At 45.1% G+C, this 16,524-nt stretch overlaps 1 protein-coding gene across 1 annotated transcript in view; it reads right to left on the reverse strand.

Annotated features, from left to right (window-relative positions):
- GRXCR1 (glutaredoxin and cysteine rich domain containing 1) overlaps positions 1-14,695 on the reverse strand; it is a 46,083-nt gene extending 31,388 nt beyond the window's left edge. The window contains exons 1-2 of the mRNA XM_072145436.1: positions 14,297-14,695; positions 9,800-9,802 (exon numbers count right to left, since the gene is read on the reverse strand). Coding sequence (XP_072001537.1) covers positions 9,800-9,802; positions 14,297-14,695 — 402 coding nt within the window. The remainder of the gene's footprint in view (positions 1-9,799; positions 9,803-14,296) is intronic.
- Positions 14,696-16,524: the final 1,829 nt, after the last annotated feature.

Here is a 16,524-nt window from a genome sequence, read left to right on the forward strand (position 1 = left end):
CAACATATGCGGTGAGGGGCCCGGGTGCTGTGGGGTCGGAGGAGGTCGGCATTAGAGGCTGGCCAGGAACTGCAGCCGGGCACAGAAGCCTTGTCGACGCGCTGGGGGAGCTGGAGGATAGCCCCCCCCCCAGGGTGCATAGGGCCCTCACCAGGGTCTACAGCTCCAGTCCAGAGACGCGAAGGGCGGGTGCCAGGCAGGCGGCCCCGCTCGAAGCGGGGAGGGGGGGCTTTCACCCCCTCCAGGAGGTTGTATGGCGCCAGGAGAGTCTAGCGAGGGCGGGCATAGGGCTGCTGGGAGGTGTCAGCCGATTTTGGAAGCACCCGGCAGCAGTGTGTGGTGTCAGGCGGGGGATCAGGCTCTTGTGCGCGGTGTCTCCTCTGTTCTTTTTACATTACAGGCTAGCGGCAGCGCCGAGGCGGCTATTCTGGAGACATTGCGGCAGGCCTTGGGCACGGCTCTGCCAGGACAGGTCCTAGCACCTTCGGCAGGTGTTTTGGTGGTTCCCAGCATGGCAGTAGTCGAGCCAGTGCCAGTGACGGTTGCAGGTGCAGCGGCAGGTGCAGTGGCCTCGCCAGGAGTTCTTGCGGCAGGGCTACCTCTCTGCCAGGGCTGCCCAATCAGGTGGGTCTACAGGGACACATACACTGACCCAAGGGTCTGCACATATAGCACTAGGACATGATAGCGGGATTGCGCTGGCAGGGGCTGGGATGTCCTCGGTTGGGGTGCTACAAGAGATATTGCAGGGTGTTCAGCGGTTAGTGAAAGTGGTTGAAGAGGCTCAGGGGTCGCAGCGAGCGTGTCCGGTAGCAGTTTGGACCGGGGGTATTAGTGCGGGAAGAGGATGAGGAGCGCAGGCGTTTTAGGTTGATCCCGCGTACGTTTGGGAACTGGTTAAATGCCTTCTCTATATTGGCAAGCGTAGTAGGGGAAAAACATCCGAAGTGCTGCTGTGCACTGTGGTGTTATTTTGTGATGGTGTGGGATGCCTATAAGACTTATGGGGTACGGCATGGCTGCAATATGACAAGCAGTTTCGTCAGTGGATGGCGGTGCAGCTGTCATCAGAATGGGATCACAGGGATATAGACTTGTGGATGCGGTTGATGACAGTGCCCAAGGTAGTCAGAAAGGGGTCGTACTTTGGGGGTGTGCCAGGGCGGGATTGCCTTTTCAGCCAGGGTCCGACGGGGGGAAGCTTGGAAGCCCGTTGGACGGGGATAAAAGGGGTGTGTGCTGGCGATATTTAACGAAAGCTCCTGCACATGGAGGGCTTCTTGTATTTTCTGGCACGAGTACTCAGGTTGCGGGGGAAGTAATCACCCCTTCTCCAGATGTTTTAAGAGGGGGAGGGCACAGCTGGCAGGTTTGTTGGTTGAATGGTTTAGAGTGGGTTTTCGGATTCCGTTCAGAGAGGGGTTGGGGGCTTGTTTTGCAAAGAATTTGAAGTCAGAATTTAAAGTCAGTCAGCTGAGTCTCCTGCTATAGCCAGGGAGAAGTTGGGTAAGGAGGTGGCATTGGGTAGGATGTTGGGCCCATTTACATCACCACCGGTAGCGGACTTGAGAGTGTCACCGCTGGGTTTGGTCCCAAAGAAGGAGGAAGGCAAGTTTTGGCTTATCCACCATTTGTCCTACCCAAAGGGGGCGTCAGTTAATGATGACATTGATGCCTCATTGACATCGGTATCATACACGTCATTAGACGCAGAAGTAGCGCTGGTGCAGGGATCGGGGCAGGGAGCACTCATGGCAAAGGCGGACATTGAGGCCGTCTTTCGTTTGTTACCAGTTCACCCGGAATCCATGCATTTGTTGGGATGTTGTTTTGAGGATCGTTTTTATGTAGATGCGTGCCTCCCCATGGGCTGCTCCATATCGTGTGCATACTTTGAAGCGTTTAGCACCTTTTTGGAGTGGGTCGTCCGGGAGATGTCGGGTTCAAAGTCAGTCATTCATTATTTAGATGATTTTTTGTGTGTGCATCAGGTTATGGCTGTAAAGTGTTACTCACTACGTTGGAGAAGGTGTTTGCCGAGTTTGGGGTGCCATTTGCGGCGGATAAAACAGAGGGCCCGGTGATGATGTTGTGTTTTTTGGGCACAAATGGCTCAGTAGACTCAGTAAGAATGGAGTGTCGGTTTCCTGAGTCTAAGCTCGCTGATCTTCGTTTGGGAGTCCAGGAAGCATTGGTAAAGAAAAAACTTACGCTTCATCAGTTGCAGTCGTTGTTGGGAAAATTGCATTTCGCTTGCCGCATTATGCCGATGGGGAGGGTTTTTTGTCATCGGTTAGCGCAGGCGACAGCGGGGGTGCGCCGGCCAGATCACTTTATCAGATTGCAAAGTGGGCATAGAGCTGATTTGAGGGTGTGGGACAGTTTTTAGCCAATTACAACGGCAGGACATTGTGGATGGCGTCTCCGATTTCCAATGCTGAGCTTCATCTGTATACGGATGCGGCCGGAGCAGTTGGATACGGTGCGTTCTTTGATAGCAAATGGTGTGCGGGGCAGTGGCCTGGGCACTGGGCGGCTAATTTGTGTCTGTTGGAGCTATTCCTAATCGTTATGTCAGTAAAATTGTGGGGAGTCAGCTAGCAGACAAATGTGTGGTGTTTCATTGTGACAACATGTCTGTAGTTCAGATCATCAATCAGCAAACGGTATCTTCTCCAGAAGTTATTGTTCTGTTAAGACATTTGGTGTTGCGCTGCCTGAATTGGAATGTGATGTTTTGCGCAGCTCATGTACCGGGAGTGGATGACACTATAGCGGATGCTTTGTCTCGCCTACAGCTGGAAAAATTCAGAGAGTTGGTGCCGGGAGTGGCAAGGGAGCCGAAGCGGTGCCTGGACGAGTTGTGGGAGTTGGTAACTTAAATATCTTATACTGGATTCAGAGATTGTTGGCGCCTTCAACGTGGTTGGCATATCACAAGGTATGGAGGTTGCGGTTTGTTTTCCAGGATGATTGGTGTGCTGGGGGTTGTCTTGGTTTAGAGCGGAGGCAGTAATATGTTACGTGTCAGCGTTGTTGGATAATGGTTTCCAGGGCAGGGGTTCAGAGATTGTTGGCTGCTTTATCATTTTTGTTTAAACTGTGTGGTGGTGAGGATGACACGCAGTCTTTTATCGTTAGGCGGGTCGGTCTTCCTGATAGTAGGAGGCCGATGTCGTTCAATCTGTTACAAGAGTTGCTAGGAATCTTGCCAGCTGTGTGTGTTTCCGGGCATGAACGGGTTTTATTTGGGGTGGTTTTTTCTTGGGCATTTTTTGGGGCGTTCCGGGTGGGTGAGTTGGTTAGTCCCAGTAAAAGCAGCCCCCGGGGTATTCAATTACATGAGGTTGTGTTGGGGGACAAAGTCAGATCGGTCTGGAAGGGGGTTTTTGGTGACAATGCGCAGGTTGGGGGGGAATGAAGTGTGTCCGGCAGCAAGATATGAGACATTTTTGGGGGTGCGTTCGAGCGCGGGTGGTCCAGTGTTTATTCATGCGGATGGGTCTCCCCTATCTAGATATCAATTTGTATCAGTTTTTAGCACATGCTTAAAGGCCCTGGGTTTAAGGGAGGGGGAATATTGTTCACATTCCTTCCGGATAGGGGCGGCTACGGAAGCCGCTAGGTGGGGGATGTCGGAGGATGAGGTGAAGCGCATTGGTAGGTGGGAGTCGCGGCACTTCCGTTCATACGTACGGTTGCATAGGGTGGAGCGTTAGGTTCACGCGCGTTAGTTGTGGGGTAGTATGCAGGAGTGGTGGTTTAGTCAGGTGTCTGTTATTGTGTTTGGGACAAGGTGAGGTTCCGGTTGGAGGAGGCGTTTAAGAAATGGGGTATACCTGATGTGTTGGTGTTGCATGTGGGGGGTAACGATGTGGGTAGTTTTCCAATGCGGCCATTGATTAAGGCGGTAAAAAGGGACATGTTATAACTGTTAGATGAGCATGCGGGATGTTTATTGGTTTGGTCGGAGATGGTTCGCAGGTTACGGTGGAGGAATGCAGTGTCTGTGCAAGCCCTTAAATAAATAAGAGCATCTCAAAGTTTGTGCAATTGAATGGAGGCCTGGTTGTACGTCATGAGTTGCTTGAAGAAGAGGCGAGTTATACGGGCCCAGATGGAGTGCACCTGACGGATTTGGGATTGGATGTGTTCAATTATAGTTTGGCGGAAGTGGCTGGTTTTGCCGTGCGGGTGTGGAGGGGCATGCCTTCTTAAGGGGTCAAGCTGGCATGCGGTGGCGGGGCGGGGTTCTTGGCAACAGCAAATACAATTTTAAAGTTGATAATAAGTTGATGAAAATATGGTGGTGGTTATTCAAGTCCGGAAGGATTTATGCCAGGATCCTTCATGGGGTGGCCTCCCTTTTAGGGCCTGGTTGGTTTTACTAAGTTGAATGGTTAGTCACCTCTGCTCTTGCCACTGGCTAGGAGGTTGGCGGCTAGTGGTTTTGGTAGTTGTGGCACAGCACGCCGAGCATGTTTTCTGAGTATACATAATGGAAGAAAGGACCGGAGGAGAATTCTTGTGGAACATATCTGTGGCAATATTTGGGGTCTGTTGTCAAGAACTCTGCTCACCCATCATTTTAACCTGTACAAAATTGTTATATGATTTGTATATTAATAAAGTTTGTTTTTTGCAGATTGTAAAAGCATTTTCAATAAAGGCTGTGACCAATAACCTTCCAATTCACAAAGTTGTATGTATGGTTATTTAGTTAGAGGGGTTGGTCAGGAGATTCTTTTACTTTCCTTTCATCTCAATTCTCGCCGAGTCAGCAATTGCCTGGGTCATGTTAGCATGTAGCCGTCTGCAGGTTGGCGCAGTGCGGCCATGACAGGCAGGGATGAGAGGAGAGAAAAATGATGGGTGGAGTGGTTAAAGGGGGGTGAAGCATCAGTGCTCAGATGATAGGTGGGTTTGAATTGGGGGGAGGAGATAGTGAGGGGTTTATATACAGGGCTTAGGAAGGGCAGCCATCTTTTGGCTTGAGAAAATTGGCCCATCCACCCTCCCGTAGCTTTGTTTGTATTAGGGTCACTCATGTGGTTTTGGGAGACGGGATACAAGTAGTTAATTTTCTCTGTCAGGTGGGGTAGTGGCCAGGTTAGTTTAGGATGTAGGGCGGGGCGGGGTTCTTGGCAACAGCAAATACAATTTTAAAGTTGATAATAATTTGATGAAAATATGGTGGTGGTTATTCAAGTCTGGAAGTTTAGAGGATTTATGCCAGGATCCTTCATTGGGTGGCCTCCCCTTTTAGGACCTGGTTGGTTTTACTAAGTTTAATGGTTAGTCACCTCTGCTCTCGCTACTGGCTAGGAGGTTGGTGGCCAGTGGTTTTGGTAGTTGTGGCACAGCACGCCGAGTGTGTTTTCTGAGTATAAATAATGGAAGAAAGGACCAGATGGGAATTCTTGTTGAACATATCTGTAGCAATATTTGGGGTCTGTCAAGAACTCTGCTCACCCATCATTTTAACCTGTACAAAATTGTTATATGATTTGTATGTTAATAAAGTGTGTTTTTTGCAGATTGTGACCAATCACTTTCCAATTCACAAAGTTGTATGTATGGTTATTTAGTTAGAGGGGTTGGTCAGGCAGATTCTTTTACTTTCCTTTCATCTCAATTCTCACGAGTCAGCAATTGGCTGGGTCATGGAGCTCAGCATAAATGAATCAAAGATTGTTCACACAAGGAGATAGTTTGCAAGACAAATTTCTTCTTTACATGAATCAATTTCCAGACAATACAGGTGTTTTTCAATCGTACAATAACCACTTATAAATATTTACCTTTGTGCAGCATATCGCAGTCCATTTCTCCGGTGTCAGACACGGGACTTCCAGGCTGAAACACGCGCATACAGCTACTCCATTGAGCAGGGGGTGACGTCAAGCGCATAATCTCTGGAGCTCAGTCATAATGATAATGGGGTTCTTTACCGCTCTCACCAAGGCTCTTCTCCCACAATTGCTTAGTTTGGCTTAACTCCTCCTACTGAGCTCTCCACATCAGTATTGTCTCTCTGCAGCTGTTTGCAGCAAGTTGGAAGCATATGATGATGCAATCACCTGCAAACCTGTGACTGCAGCAGAGAAGAAGAGGAGACAAGATACTGGGTAACGTGGAAAGGTAAGTATATGGTGGTTTTTATTTTTTAACTGCATTGTAGGGGGGTAGGACCACAATAACAGTGGGAAAATGAGAGGGCCACAAATAAGGGGGATGTGAAAGGTCACAATATGAGGAGGGAGATGAGTGGGATGAAAATAAGAGGTCGAGATGAGGGTGCCACAAATAAGGGGGCCAACAAGCGGGTCAAAATAAGAAGGGGAGATACCAGGGGGCTTGCAACAAGAGGGGGGAAATGAGGGGTTACAATATGAGGAGAAAATTAAAGGGGGCCCCAATAAGAGAGGGAGATGAGAGGGGGCCACATTAAGAGGGGAGATACCAAGGGGCCATAATCTGAGGAAGAACTGAAAGGGGCCACAATATGAGGAGATTAGATGATTCTCAATAAGAAAGGATATGAGAAGCCACAATTTCAGGGGGAGATGTGAAGCCACATTAAAGGGGGAAAGTCACAATATTAGCGGGAGATGATGAGTGCCCACAGGATGTCACAATATGATGGAGAGATGGATTGGTCACAGCCTCCCCAAGTAATGTAATGCCCAGCAGCCTCCCTCAGTAAAGAAATGCCCTGCAGCAGCCCCCCTAATTAATTGCCCTGCAGCCACCCCTCAATAAAATGCCGTGCAGCCCCTGAAGTTCCCCAATGAAATGTCAGGCAGCCCCCCTGTTAATTAAATGCTCTGCAGCCTTCCTTTGAATTAAATGCCCTGCATTCCCTCAGTGTATAATAAAAAAAACTTACATTCTCCCCTTCCGGTTTACACCCGTTGCGCCTCCTTCTTCTCTTTGTGTGTAACAGAGTGGGCAGTGTGCTCTGCCCATCGAAGCACACTATGATGTCAACATTGCCGTGTCATAGGATGCGCCTGCGAGCAGAGTGCATGGACAAGTCTCTGCCCACTCTGTTACACTTGAAAAGAAGAAGAAAGAGGAGCTGCAGGGAGCATCGGCAGGTGAGTATGTAAGTTTTTTTTTTATATTAAGTCATTATTAGCCGAGTTAGGTTTTATTCAGCACATAATTTGTGCTGAAAAACTTGGCTTGTACACAAGTATATATGGTACTATGGAGACCATGAAGATACTTTCAATATTATGTGCAAATTCTAAATGACCAATTATTTCACTGCAGGTCGTACAGATAACAGTCATGCACGGCTTCACTATAAAAACTATACAGAAAGCACTAATCATTGATAATGAATAATCAGATCAGACATACTGTTAAAGCACTGCCAAATATATATTTACAAGAATGTTTCATTGATTGTAGGAATGATCCAAAAACTGCTTTAAATTTACATACAAATAGTTGCGACCCAAATATTGCAACTGCAAAAAATTTACTGCTATTATTTAACACTACAATCATTTCCATATAATAAGAACTCACCAACCAGAGTCAATGGCCCAGATTTATCAAAGCCCCTGCACCATTTTTCTGTCGGACATTACATATTTTTTCAGTGCAAACTGCCTGCACGGGTACATACAATATGATAGGTTCCATAGGTTTGTTCTTAAGTTGAATTTGTATGTAAGTCCAAGCTGTATATTTCATAATTGTAGATCCAGACAAAAAATGTTTCTGCCCCAGTGACAATTAGATTTTCAAAATTATTTGCTGTAATCAAATACAGCAAATCAAATCAAGATCATCAAAAAAGCTTCATTACAGACACCTTACAGATGATCATTACAGTCTGGGACTGAAGTAAAGCATCAGTGGGCAGAGGGGTCCCTTTTTAAATAGGGGTCTTCTTTAAATTGGGTGTCCTTAAGTAGGGGATTTGTCTGTGCTAACTCCTCCCCCATTGTCTGACCACCCCTACCTATTTTGACTCCGCCACTGGCTGAATGGAAGCTGATCTGGTCTGACCACTACACAGAGAGGGACATTTATTAATTTTGTCAAAGGGTGGCACTGAAACCGTGCTATAATTTTTAGGATGCAAGTTTGTGGTGCAAGGGATTAATGTTGCGCTGACAAAAAGGTTTAGAACTCCCTAGACAAGCTTTTAGTTTCTCTCTTTTTGCACCACAAATTGTGCCAAAAACATGTCTGAAAAATAGAAGCGCCATAAAAATTGTGGAATCATAAGCCCCGCCAAAGTTTTGCGCCCAAAAAGTTACTCCCAATAAGTGTCAGATATATCAGACATCTCCGGTTCCCTTCCACAAATACATTGTCATACTACTTCTAGTAAATAAAAGAGATAAAATGGAAATTAGATTCTCAAATATTTTCAAGTGCTATTATACGAGTAATGAAATGTAGTGACATGAATAGCTGTGTTAATGAGTATGGATAGAAGACAGCAGGATCCGTAATTAGCTTAATCCAAAACAGTAATGATTACACAATAGGTGGATCTGAAAAGGCAATGAAGATTTTATTACTTTTTTTCCCCTGCATATTTTAATTTTTATGTAATACTAGCTGTAGCTCCTGTCGCAGGCAGTCTCAATCCAGTGACTGCCTGTCGCAGGCAGTCTCATTCCAGTGACTGCCTATCTCTGACACTCTCATTCCAGAGACTGTCTCTGTCCCTGACTGTCACTTTGTCTATGAGGAGATTTATCAGAAGTGTCTGAGAGCCAAACTGCTCTACTTGCCCATGGCAACCAATCAGAGCTCAAGTTTTATTTATGCACAGCTGTTTATAAAATTACAGCTGATCTTTGATTGGTTTCCATGGGCAACTGAAACAGTTTTACATAAGACATTTCTGATAAATCTCCCCCTATCTCTGTATCCCTATCCATCTTACCTCACACATAAGTGTCTTATACTCATTGCCTATAGTAACCAATCACAGCTCAGAGCTCATATCAATGTGGCAGAGCAGCAACCAATCACGGCTCAGCTTCCAACTGTCACAGCAGCAGCAGACAATGGCTCCTGTATATGGTGGTTAATAAATGGATTTTGGAAAGCACGGGTTAAAAATTTTGACTCAAAACCAAGTCTATGATGTTCCCTGACTCACAGGCAAACGTTGGTGATTGTAAACGCAAGGATACGGATTGCCGTTGTTTGATCGATGGGAGCACATCATGATAACACCAACTTCCCTCAGGAATGCCCTCTGTCGTCAAACACAGGGAACTTATTGAACCGCCCTCGTATGTACTCAGGTATAAGCCCAAATTTTGTTGAAAAGCTTATGTGCGAATTTATAAAAAATAAACTTAATACTTACGCTCCGGCGCTCACCTCCAGATGCCCACACACACACTATGAAGTCACTGTTGTGCACATGGGCAGGATGCATAGACATGCATATGTACGCACTACCGGGAACCAGAAGACCAGAAGAAGACATACGTGGAGAAGAGGACCCCAGTCTTGCTTTGGCATTGCAGTGAGAAAATATTAGCATCTGTTCATTTATTTCACTTTGCTATAAACTTTTATTACAACTATGCAGAATCATTAATTTTGGCTTAAATTAAGCAAAGTAAAAAGAGGGGAAAAATCTATCATGTTTGACATTTCATACTCAAGCCTTGATCCCCTGTGTACTGGAGCAAGATGCTTCTAATTTATTAAAAGGCCAATGTTTTGTAATAAATCAGGCTTATCTTTTTCCCTCCATGTGCTAGAACATAATATCTATGGGACTGGCAAAAATTTGAGCTATGATTTCTACTTGCTTTAGGCAAAATTATCCTGAATTTTTTAGGTTTTTAAAGCCAGAATAAGTTGTGGCTCATAAAATGAGACATAAGGCTAATTGCATACGAAGGTGGTCAAAACCAGCCACAAAAACCGCCTGTTATGGTCGATTTTTCACAGGCAATTTGCCTAAGTCTGGCCGCAGTTTTTCACGGATACTCCTAAACTATGGTTTATGTGTGATCTTTCAAAATCATTCTGCCTAGGACTGGCTCTATTTTAAAAGAAATTGGTCTCACTGCCCATTAAAAGAAAAGATGCTCCTTCCAGGGTTGATCCTAAATTCTCTGCTGCCTGAGGCGAGCTACAGAATGGCGCCCCCTCTTCCCCATCCAGTAGTAATGTATTAGGTTATTTTTTTAATAAGTGGGTTCTCCATGCTACATCTCATATCCATGCTGACATCAGGTGTGAAGAGACACTATTTTTAAGTAGCAGCTCCTGCTTTGTAGCAGGTAACTGCACCCATGATCCTGCCGCCCCTCTTCCTGCAGGGGGTGCAGCCTGAGGCAAGAGTCTTAACTCGCATCATGGCTGGTGCAACTCTGGATCCATCAGAAAATCTGTGCCAAGTTGTAGATTTCCAATGAGTGGGAAATAGAAACTTATGCAAAAGTGGAAAAAAGGCAGGATACTTTTCAGGATTAAATTACATTTCAATACATACTATTTCTTAATTGTCCTGTAAATTCATGAAGAATACAACAATCAGTATTCATACCTCCAGGATGACTGTGATGACTGCTTTTATTTACCCAGCATAGAACCATAAGGAACTTATCACTGTAGAGTTTATGGAAATACGTTATCAGCAGGGTGTAATATGCAACAATATATTTTTAAATCTTTTTTATTCAATACGATTGTTTTATATAAATAAAAGAAGTTTTTTATCACGCCAATACGAGGAAGCCAGCGCCATTCCATACTGGGGGAAAAAACGCACCCTTTAATCGGATGCTAAAAGACACACGTTAAATATGCAACAATAACCGTCTGACTAAGGCTGCATTGGTAGTTTTAGTTTACCTCTCCATTTTAGGCTATGGTAACTAAAACTAAGAACGGTAGGCGAACTGAAAGTCTCTTTTCACCTCCTGTTCCCTAATGACTTTAATATAGGAAAGTTTCCTTCTTCTATAAATTCTGTTATGATAGTGGGAAAAAAAGACACTGGGGCAGATTTACTTACCCGGTCTATTCGAGATCCAGCGGCGCGTTCTCTGTGGAGGCTTCGGGTCTTCCGGCGATTCACTAAGGTAGTTCCCCCGATGTCCACAAGGTGGCGCTGCTGCGCTGAATTCCGTCAGAGTGCACTGAAGTTCACCAAGCTAGGCCGGGTGCAGGTAAGTGTGTGTCCAGCGACACATTTTTTTTTTAAAAATAGGGCGATTTCTCTGAATCCGACGGGTTTTCCGACGGCCACGCCCCGACTTCCGTCGCGTGCACGCCGGCGCCGATGCGCCACAATCCCATCGCGTGGCAATTCAGGTAAAAACTTTTTACCATTTTTTGTCATAACGGAAGGGGAACGGAACCTACGGAATGCAGGTGTGAATTGAGCCTTAGGCCATCCAATCATGCTTCTTTCTGAGCATTCCATTGCTCCACTAGACAAGGTCGACTCCAGCTGGGCGGCATTACAAATTTAGAAACTAAAACAAACTCCGGTTGCCTAAAATATTCTCTAGTTTATTACCCCAAACAGCTGCCTAATGGTTATTTTATATAAAGCCCCCCTCACACCCTATGAATTCATTTGATACAGCCCCCTCACCACCATGGATTCCTTATGTACAGCCTTATGTGGGGGCCCCCAGAAGCTCTGTATACCCAGTGCTGGTGCGGACCCTGCCACTAGATGAAGATACCTACCTCCCTCAGGTAAATTGAGTTGCATTTTAAGTATATGACATTTGTCAAATGAAATGTAGAGTTTACTTTCATGAATATTTACACTGACAGGTGGACATATGTTATAGTGAAACGGATACATTCCTATCACCTTAGGCTTCACCCTATCATTGCAGGTATACAGAATATATAAATTATGTATTATAATTCTAGTTTAGCGCTGCTGGAGCTTTATGATCTCCCTGCAGCAGGAATCCTATCATATTCTACAACATAAACATTGAAATATTACTAGGCAGACGTCTATACTGCAGAGTGCTGGAATTTGTACATACAAAGATATAGCATATGGTATAGCGATGAATGTGAAAATAACATTATTTCAGGGTAGGATGGATATTTCAGGAAAACAATTGTAAGAGAAGGAGCCTCATAAACAAATGGTGGATACATGCAAAAATAGGAAATGGGAATCCTCTTCCTTTATCCTGTGTTGAGCCCGATATATGAAACCTTTTGTAAGGTTCAGCTCAGTTAACTTGAAGTGGGGCTCATAAATAAAGTATAAAAGTTAAATACATTAAAAATAATGTATGTAGATATTAAGCTTACAGTCTATGAGGATGAGGGGGTGACACAAGAGCTTACAGTCTATGAGGATGAGGGGGTGACACAAGAGCTTACAGTCTATGAGGATGAGGGGGTGACACAAGAGCTTACAGTCTGAGGATGAGGAGGTGACACAAGAGCTTACAGTCTATGAGGATGAGGGGGTGACACAAGAGCTTACAGTCTATGAGGATGAGGGGGTGACACAAGAGCTTACAGTCTATGAGGATGAGGGGGTGACACAAGAGCTTACAGTCTGAGGATGAGGGGGTGACACAAGAGCTTACAGTCTATGAGGATGAGGAGGTGACACAAGAGCTTCCAGTCTATGAGGATGAGGGGGTGACACAAGAGCTTCCAGTCTATGAGGATGAGGGGGTGACACAAGAGCTTACAGTCTATGAGGATGAGGGGGTGACACAAGAGCTTACAGTCTATGAGGATGAGGGGGTGACACAAGAGCTTACAGTCTATGAGGATGAGGGGGTGACACAAGGGCTTACAGTCTATGAGGATGAGGGGTGACACAAGAGCTTACAGTCTATGAGGATGATGGGGTGACACAAGAGCTTACAGTCTATGAGGATGAGGGGGTGACTTAAGAGCTTACAGTCTATAAGGATGAGGGGTGACACAAGAGCTTACAGTCTATGAGGATAAGGGGTTGACTTAAGAGCTTACAGACTATGAGGATGAGGGGGTGACACAAGAGCTTACAGTCTATGAGGATGAGGGGGTGACACAAGAGCTTACAGACTATGAGGATGAAGGGGTGACACAAGAGCTTACAGTCTATGAGGATGAGGGGGTGACACAAGAGCTTACAGACTATGAGGATGAAGGGGTGACACAAGAGCTTACAGTCTATGGGGATGAGGGGGTGACTTAAGGGCTTACCGTCTATGAGGATGAGGGGGTGACACAAGAGCTTAGAGACTATGAGGATGAGGGGGTGACACAAGAGCTTACAGACTATGAGGATGAGGGGGTGACTTAAGAGCTTACAGTCTATGAGGATAAGGGGTTGACTTAAGAGCTCACAGACTATGAGGATAAGGGGGTGACACAAGAGCTTACAGTCTATGAGGATGAGGGGGTGACACAAGAGATTACAGTTTATGAGTATGAGGGGTGACACAAGAGCTTACAGTCTATGAGGATGAGGGGGTGACACAAGAGCTTACAGTCTATGAGGATGAGGGGGTGACACAAGAGCTTACAGTTTATGAGGGTGAGGGGTGACACAAGAGCTTACAATTTATAAGGATGAGGGGGTGACACAAGAGCTTACAGTCTATGAGGATGAGGGGGTGACACAAGAGCTTAAAGTCTATGAGGATGAGGGGTGACACAAGAGCTTACAGTCTATGAGGATGAGAGGGTGACACAAGAGCTTACAGTCTATGAGGATGAGGGGGTGACACAAGAGCTTACAGTCTATGAGGATGAGGGGGTGACACAAGAGCTTACAGTCTATGAGGATGAAGAGATGACACAAGAGCTTACATTCTATGAGGATGAGGGGGGACACAAGAGCTTACAGTCTATGAGGATGAAGGGGGTTAAACAAGAGCTTACAGTCTATGAGGATGAGGGGGTGACACAAGAGCTTACAGTCTATGAGGATGAGGGGTGGATGTGTCCCTTCTGCTGCTTTCAATCTGCAGGTTCAAGACCTTCAAAAGTCCTTGTGTACATGTGTATTGAGACCAGGAACAGATGTGCAAGGAATTCATGGGTGAAGGATCTTCTCACTATAAAATTTGGTGGATGGTTTGGGTGGCCATTGGCCCTCTAGAAGACTTGGGCCCGGGCTACCACCCAAACTACTGATATAACAATATACTACTACAAACACCTAGGCATAGATATTACACCCTGTTATGAGTCACAGAGCACCATTAGTGACCATTGTGTGTATTGTATACAGATGCCACAGCACCGATGTGAACAAAGCCTTAACCAGTGAATACCAATAATAAATATGGAGATTTTTTTTTTTACATACCTGAAAAACTTTTGCCAAATTGTCAAACAAAGCTTGGCCTGCACTGACTTTATGCTTGACGCCCCGCACCGTGCCGTTCTTACTGAGAATATTCACCCGCTTGGTCCCAAATCCTCTATCTTTCGTGGCTCTTGCTAAGACCAGCAAGTCATCGGGTTCATTTTCACTCTCGTCGTACTCTGACCCTAAAAAGCCGTTGTGGTGGCCATCTGTTTCGCTTGGTAGGCTGTTCTGGTCCGTCTCCGAGCTGCTGGCACATTCAGAATCCACTGAGTCTCCATCAGTGTAGACTTCTTTCAGCACCCGTCCACTGTAGGAGGAGGCGATCCTAAACCTGACTTTTCTTTGTTGCCTGTCTCCTTCCGGCTTTATCTCCATGGTTAATATATCTCCATCCATGGATAAAATACTAAATCGCTTACATTGTCCAGGCCCTAGAGAGACACCTCACTTGCCGCACTGTTCCCCCTGCAACAATAGGGAATCCTCCTGGCGATGACCGCAGCACCCATAGGGAAATAACGTCTGGTATGGAAAGGTGTAGCTTACTCTGAAGCTGCCATTAATAATGGATTCCTCTGTGCTATGGTTACCCTTAAGCTAAAACCTGAAAACCAATCTCCCTGATGAATTATGGAAGAGCTGTAGTGTACTTTCACAGCCCAACTGGTAAAGGGAAGCAACGTCAACCAAGAAAAATAACTTACCTGTAATAATAGAAAGATGCCATATACAGTTTGGAAAGTTATTACAGATATTAAGTTACACTAGAACTTCGCCAAATTATCTTTAGTATAAGAAGCAGCTGAATCAGGAATCCGACCATCTAGAATGGAAGAACTGGTGAAAAATATTAACCAGATTTTTTAGGTTTATAGATATAAGGGGAGGTTTAATAATACCGGACATAGAACGTTAACCTCTTGAGGATACAGCCCTTTTTCGTTTTTGTGTTTCCATTTTTTTTAAATTCCATAACTTTTTTTATATAGTATTACAAATTATACTTGATAGTGATGGTATTTAATATGTGCAGTTGCGCCCCAGGAGAATGGGCCTCTGTTTGCCATTCATAGTGATGCAGATAAAAGCACAATGGCCCAGATTTATCAAAAACGGTGATGCTCTGTAATGCTCCAACAGAGTGCAACAACTTTTTTTGGTGCACTTTATTCGTGCTGCAGAACTGTGGTGCACGGTACGACTAACGACCAAACGCCCCTTTAAGTGCACATTATTTCTGTCTTGTCGGACACAGAGCAGCCGCAACATAAAACTGGCGCAGACACTTTATAACTACTTGTGTAAGCAGTTACCATGTTCTTTTCAGTGCAAAGTCAGACAGAAAACTGGTGCAAACACTTTAATAAATGTGGGCCGATGCCCCCTGCTGGCCATAACACAATACACAATCCCTCTGCTGGCCATAAATAAATATACAAGCCCAGTGCTAGCAATTAGTAGTGTTGCAGATAATAGCACAATACACAAGCCCCCTGCTGGCCATTCGTAGTGATGCAGATAATAGCATAATACACAAGCCCCCTCCTGGCCATTCGTAGTGATGCAGATAATAGCATAATACACATGCCCCCTGCTGGCCATTCGTAGTGATGCAGATAATAGCATAATACACAAGCCCCCTGCTGGCCATTCCTAGTGATGCAGATAATAACATAATACACAAGCCCCCTGCTGGCCATTCGTAGTGATACAGATAATAGCATAATACACAAGCCCCCTGCTGGCCATTCGTAGTAATGCAAAGCATAATACACAAGCCCCCTGCTGGCCATTCGTAGTAATGCAAAGCATAATACACAAGCCATTCAAATGGGTCATTTATCTTATCTCTGCTTGTTTCTAGTCATTTTCCAAGTTTTCCTTAATTATGCTTTAGTCTGGAGTTTTTTGTGCCAAAAATATGTCATTTAGCATATCTGGAATAGAAGATAAATGTGTCTTACTAACAAAAAGCAAATGTCCGGCGGACATTTCAAAATGTCCCCAAAAGTGCGCAAACATTCCAATGCGCCAAAAAATGTCGCAATAGAGACAGAAAACACAGGAATAAAAATAAAGATAAATGACCCCCATAGTGCTTCAGATAATAGCACAATACACATGCCCCCTGCTGGCCATTTGTAGAGATGCAGATAATAGCACATTACACAAGCCCCCTGCTGGCCATTCATAGTGATGCATGCATATAACGCATCACACACATA

This window comes from Engystomops pustulosus, chromosome 1 (genome assembly GCF_040894005.1).
Source record: "Engystomops pustulosus chromosome 1, aEngPut4.maternal, whole genome shotgun sequence".
Taxonomy (NCBI): domain Eukaryota; kingdom Metazoa; phylum Chordata; class Amphibia; order Anura; family Leptodactylidae; genus Engystomops; species Engystomops pustulosus.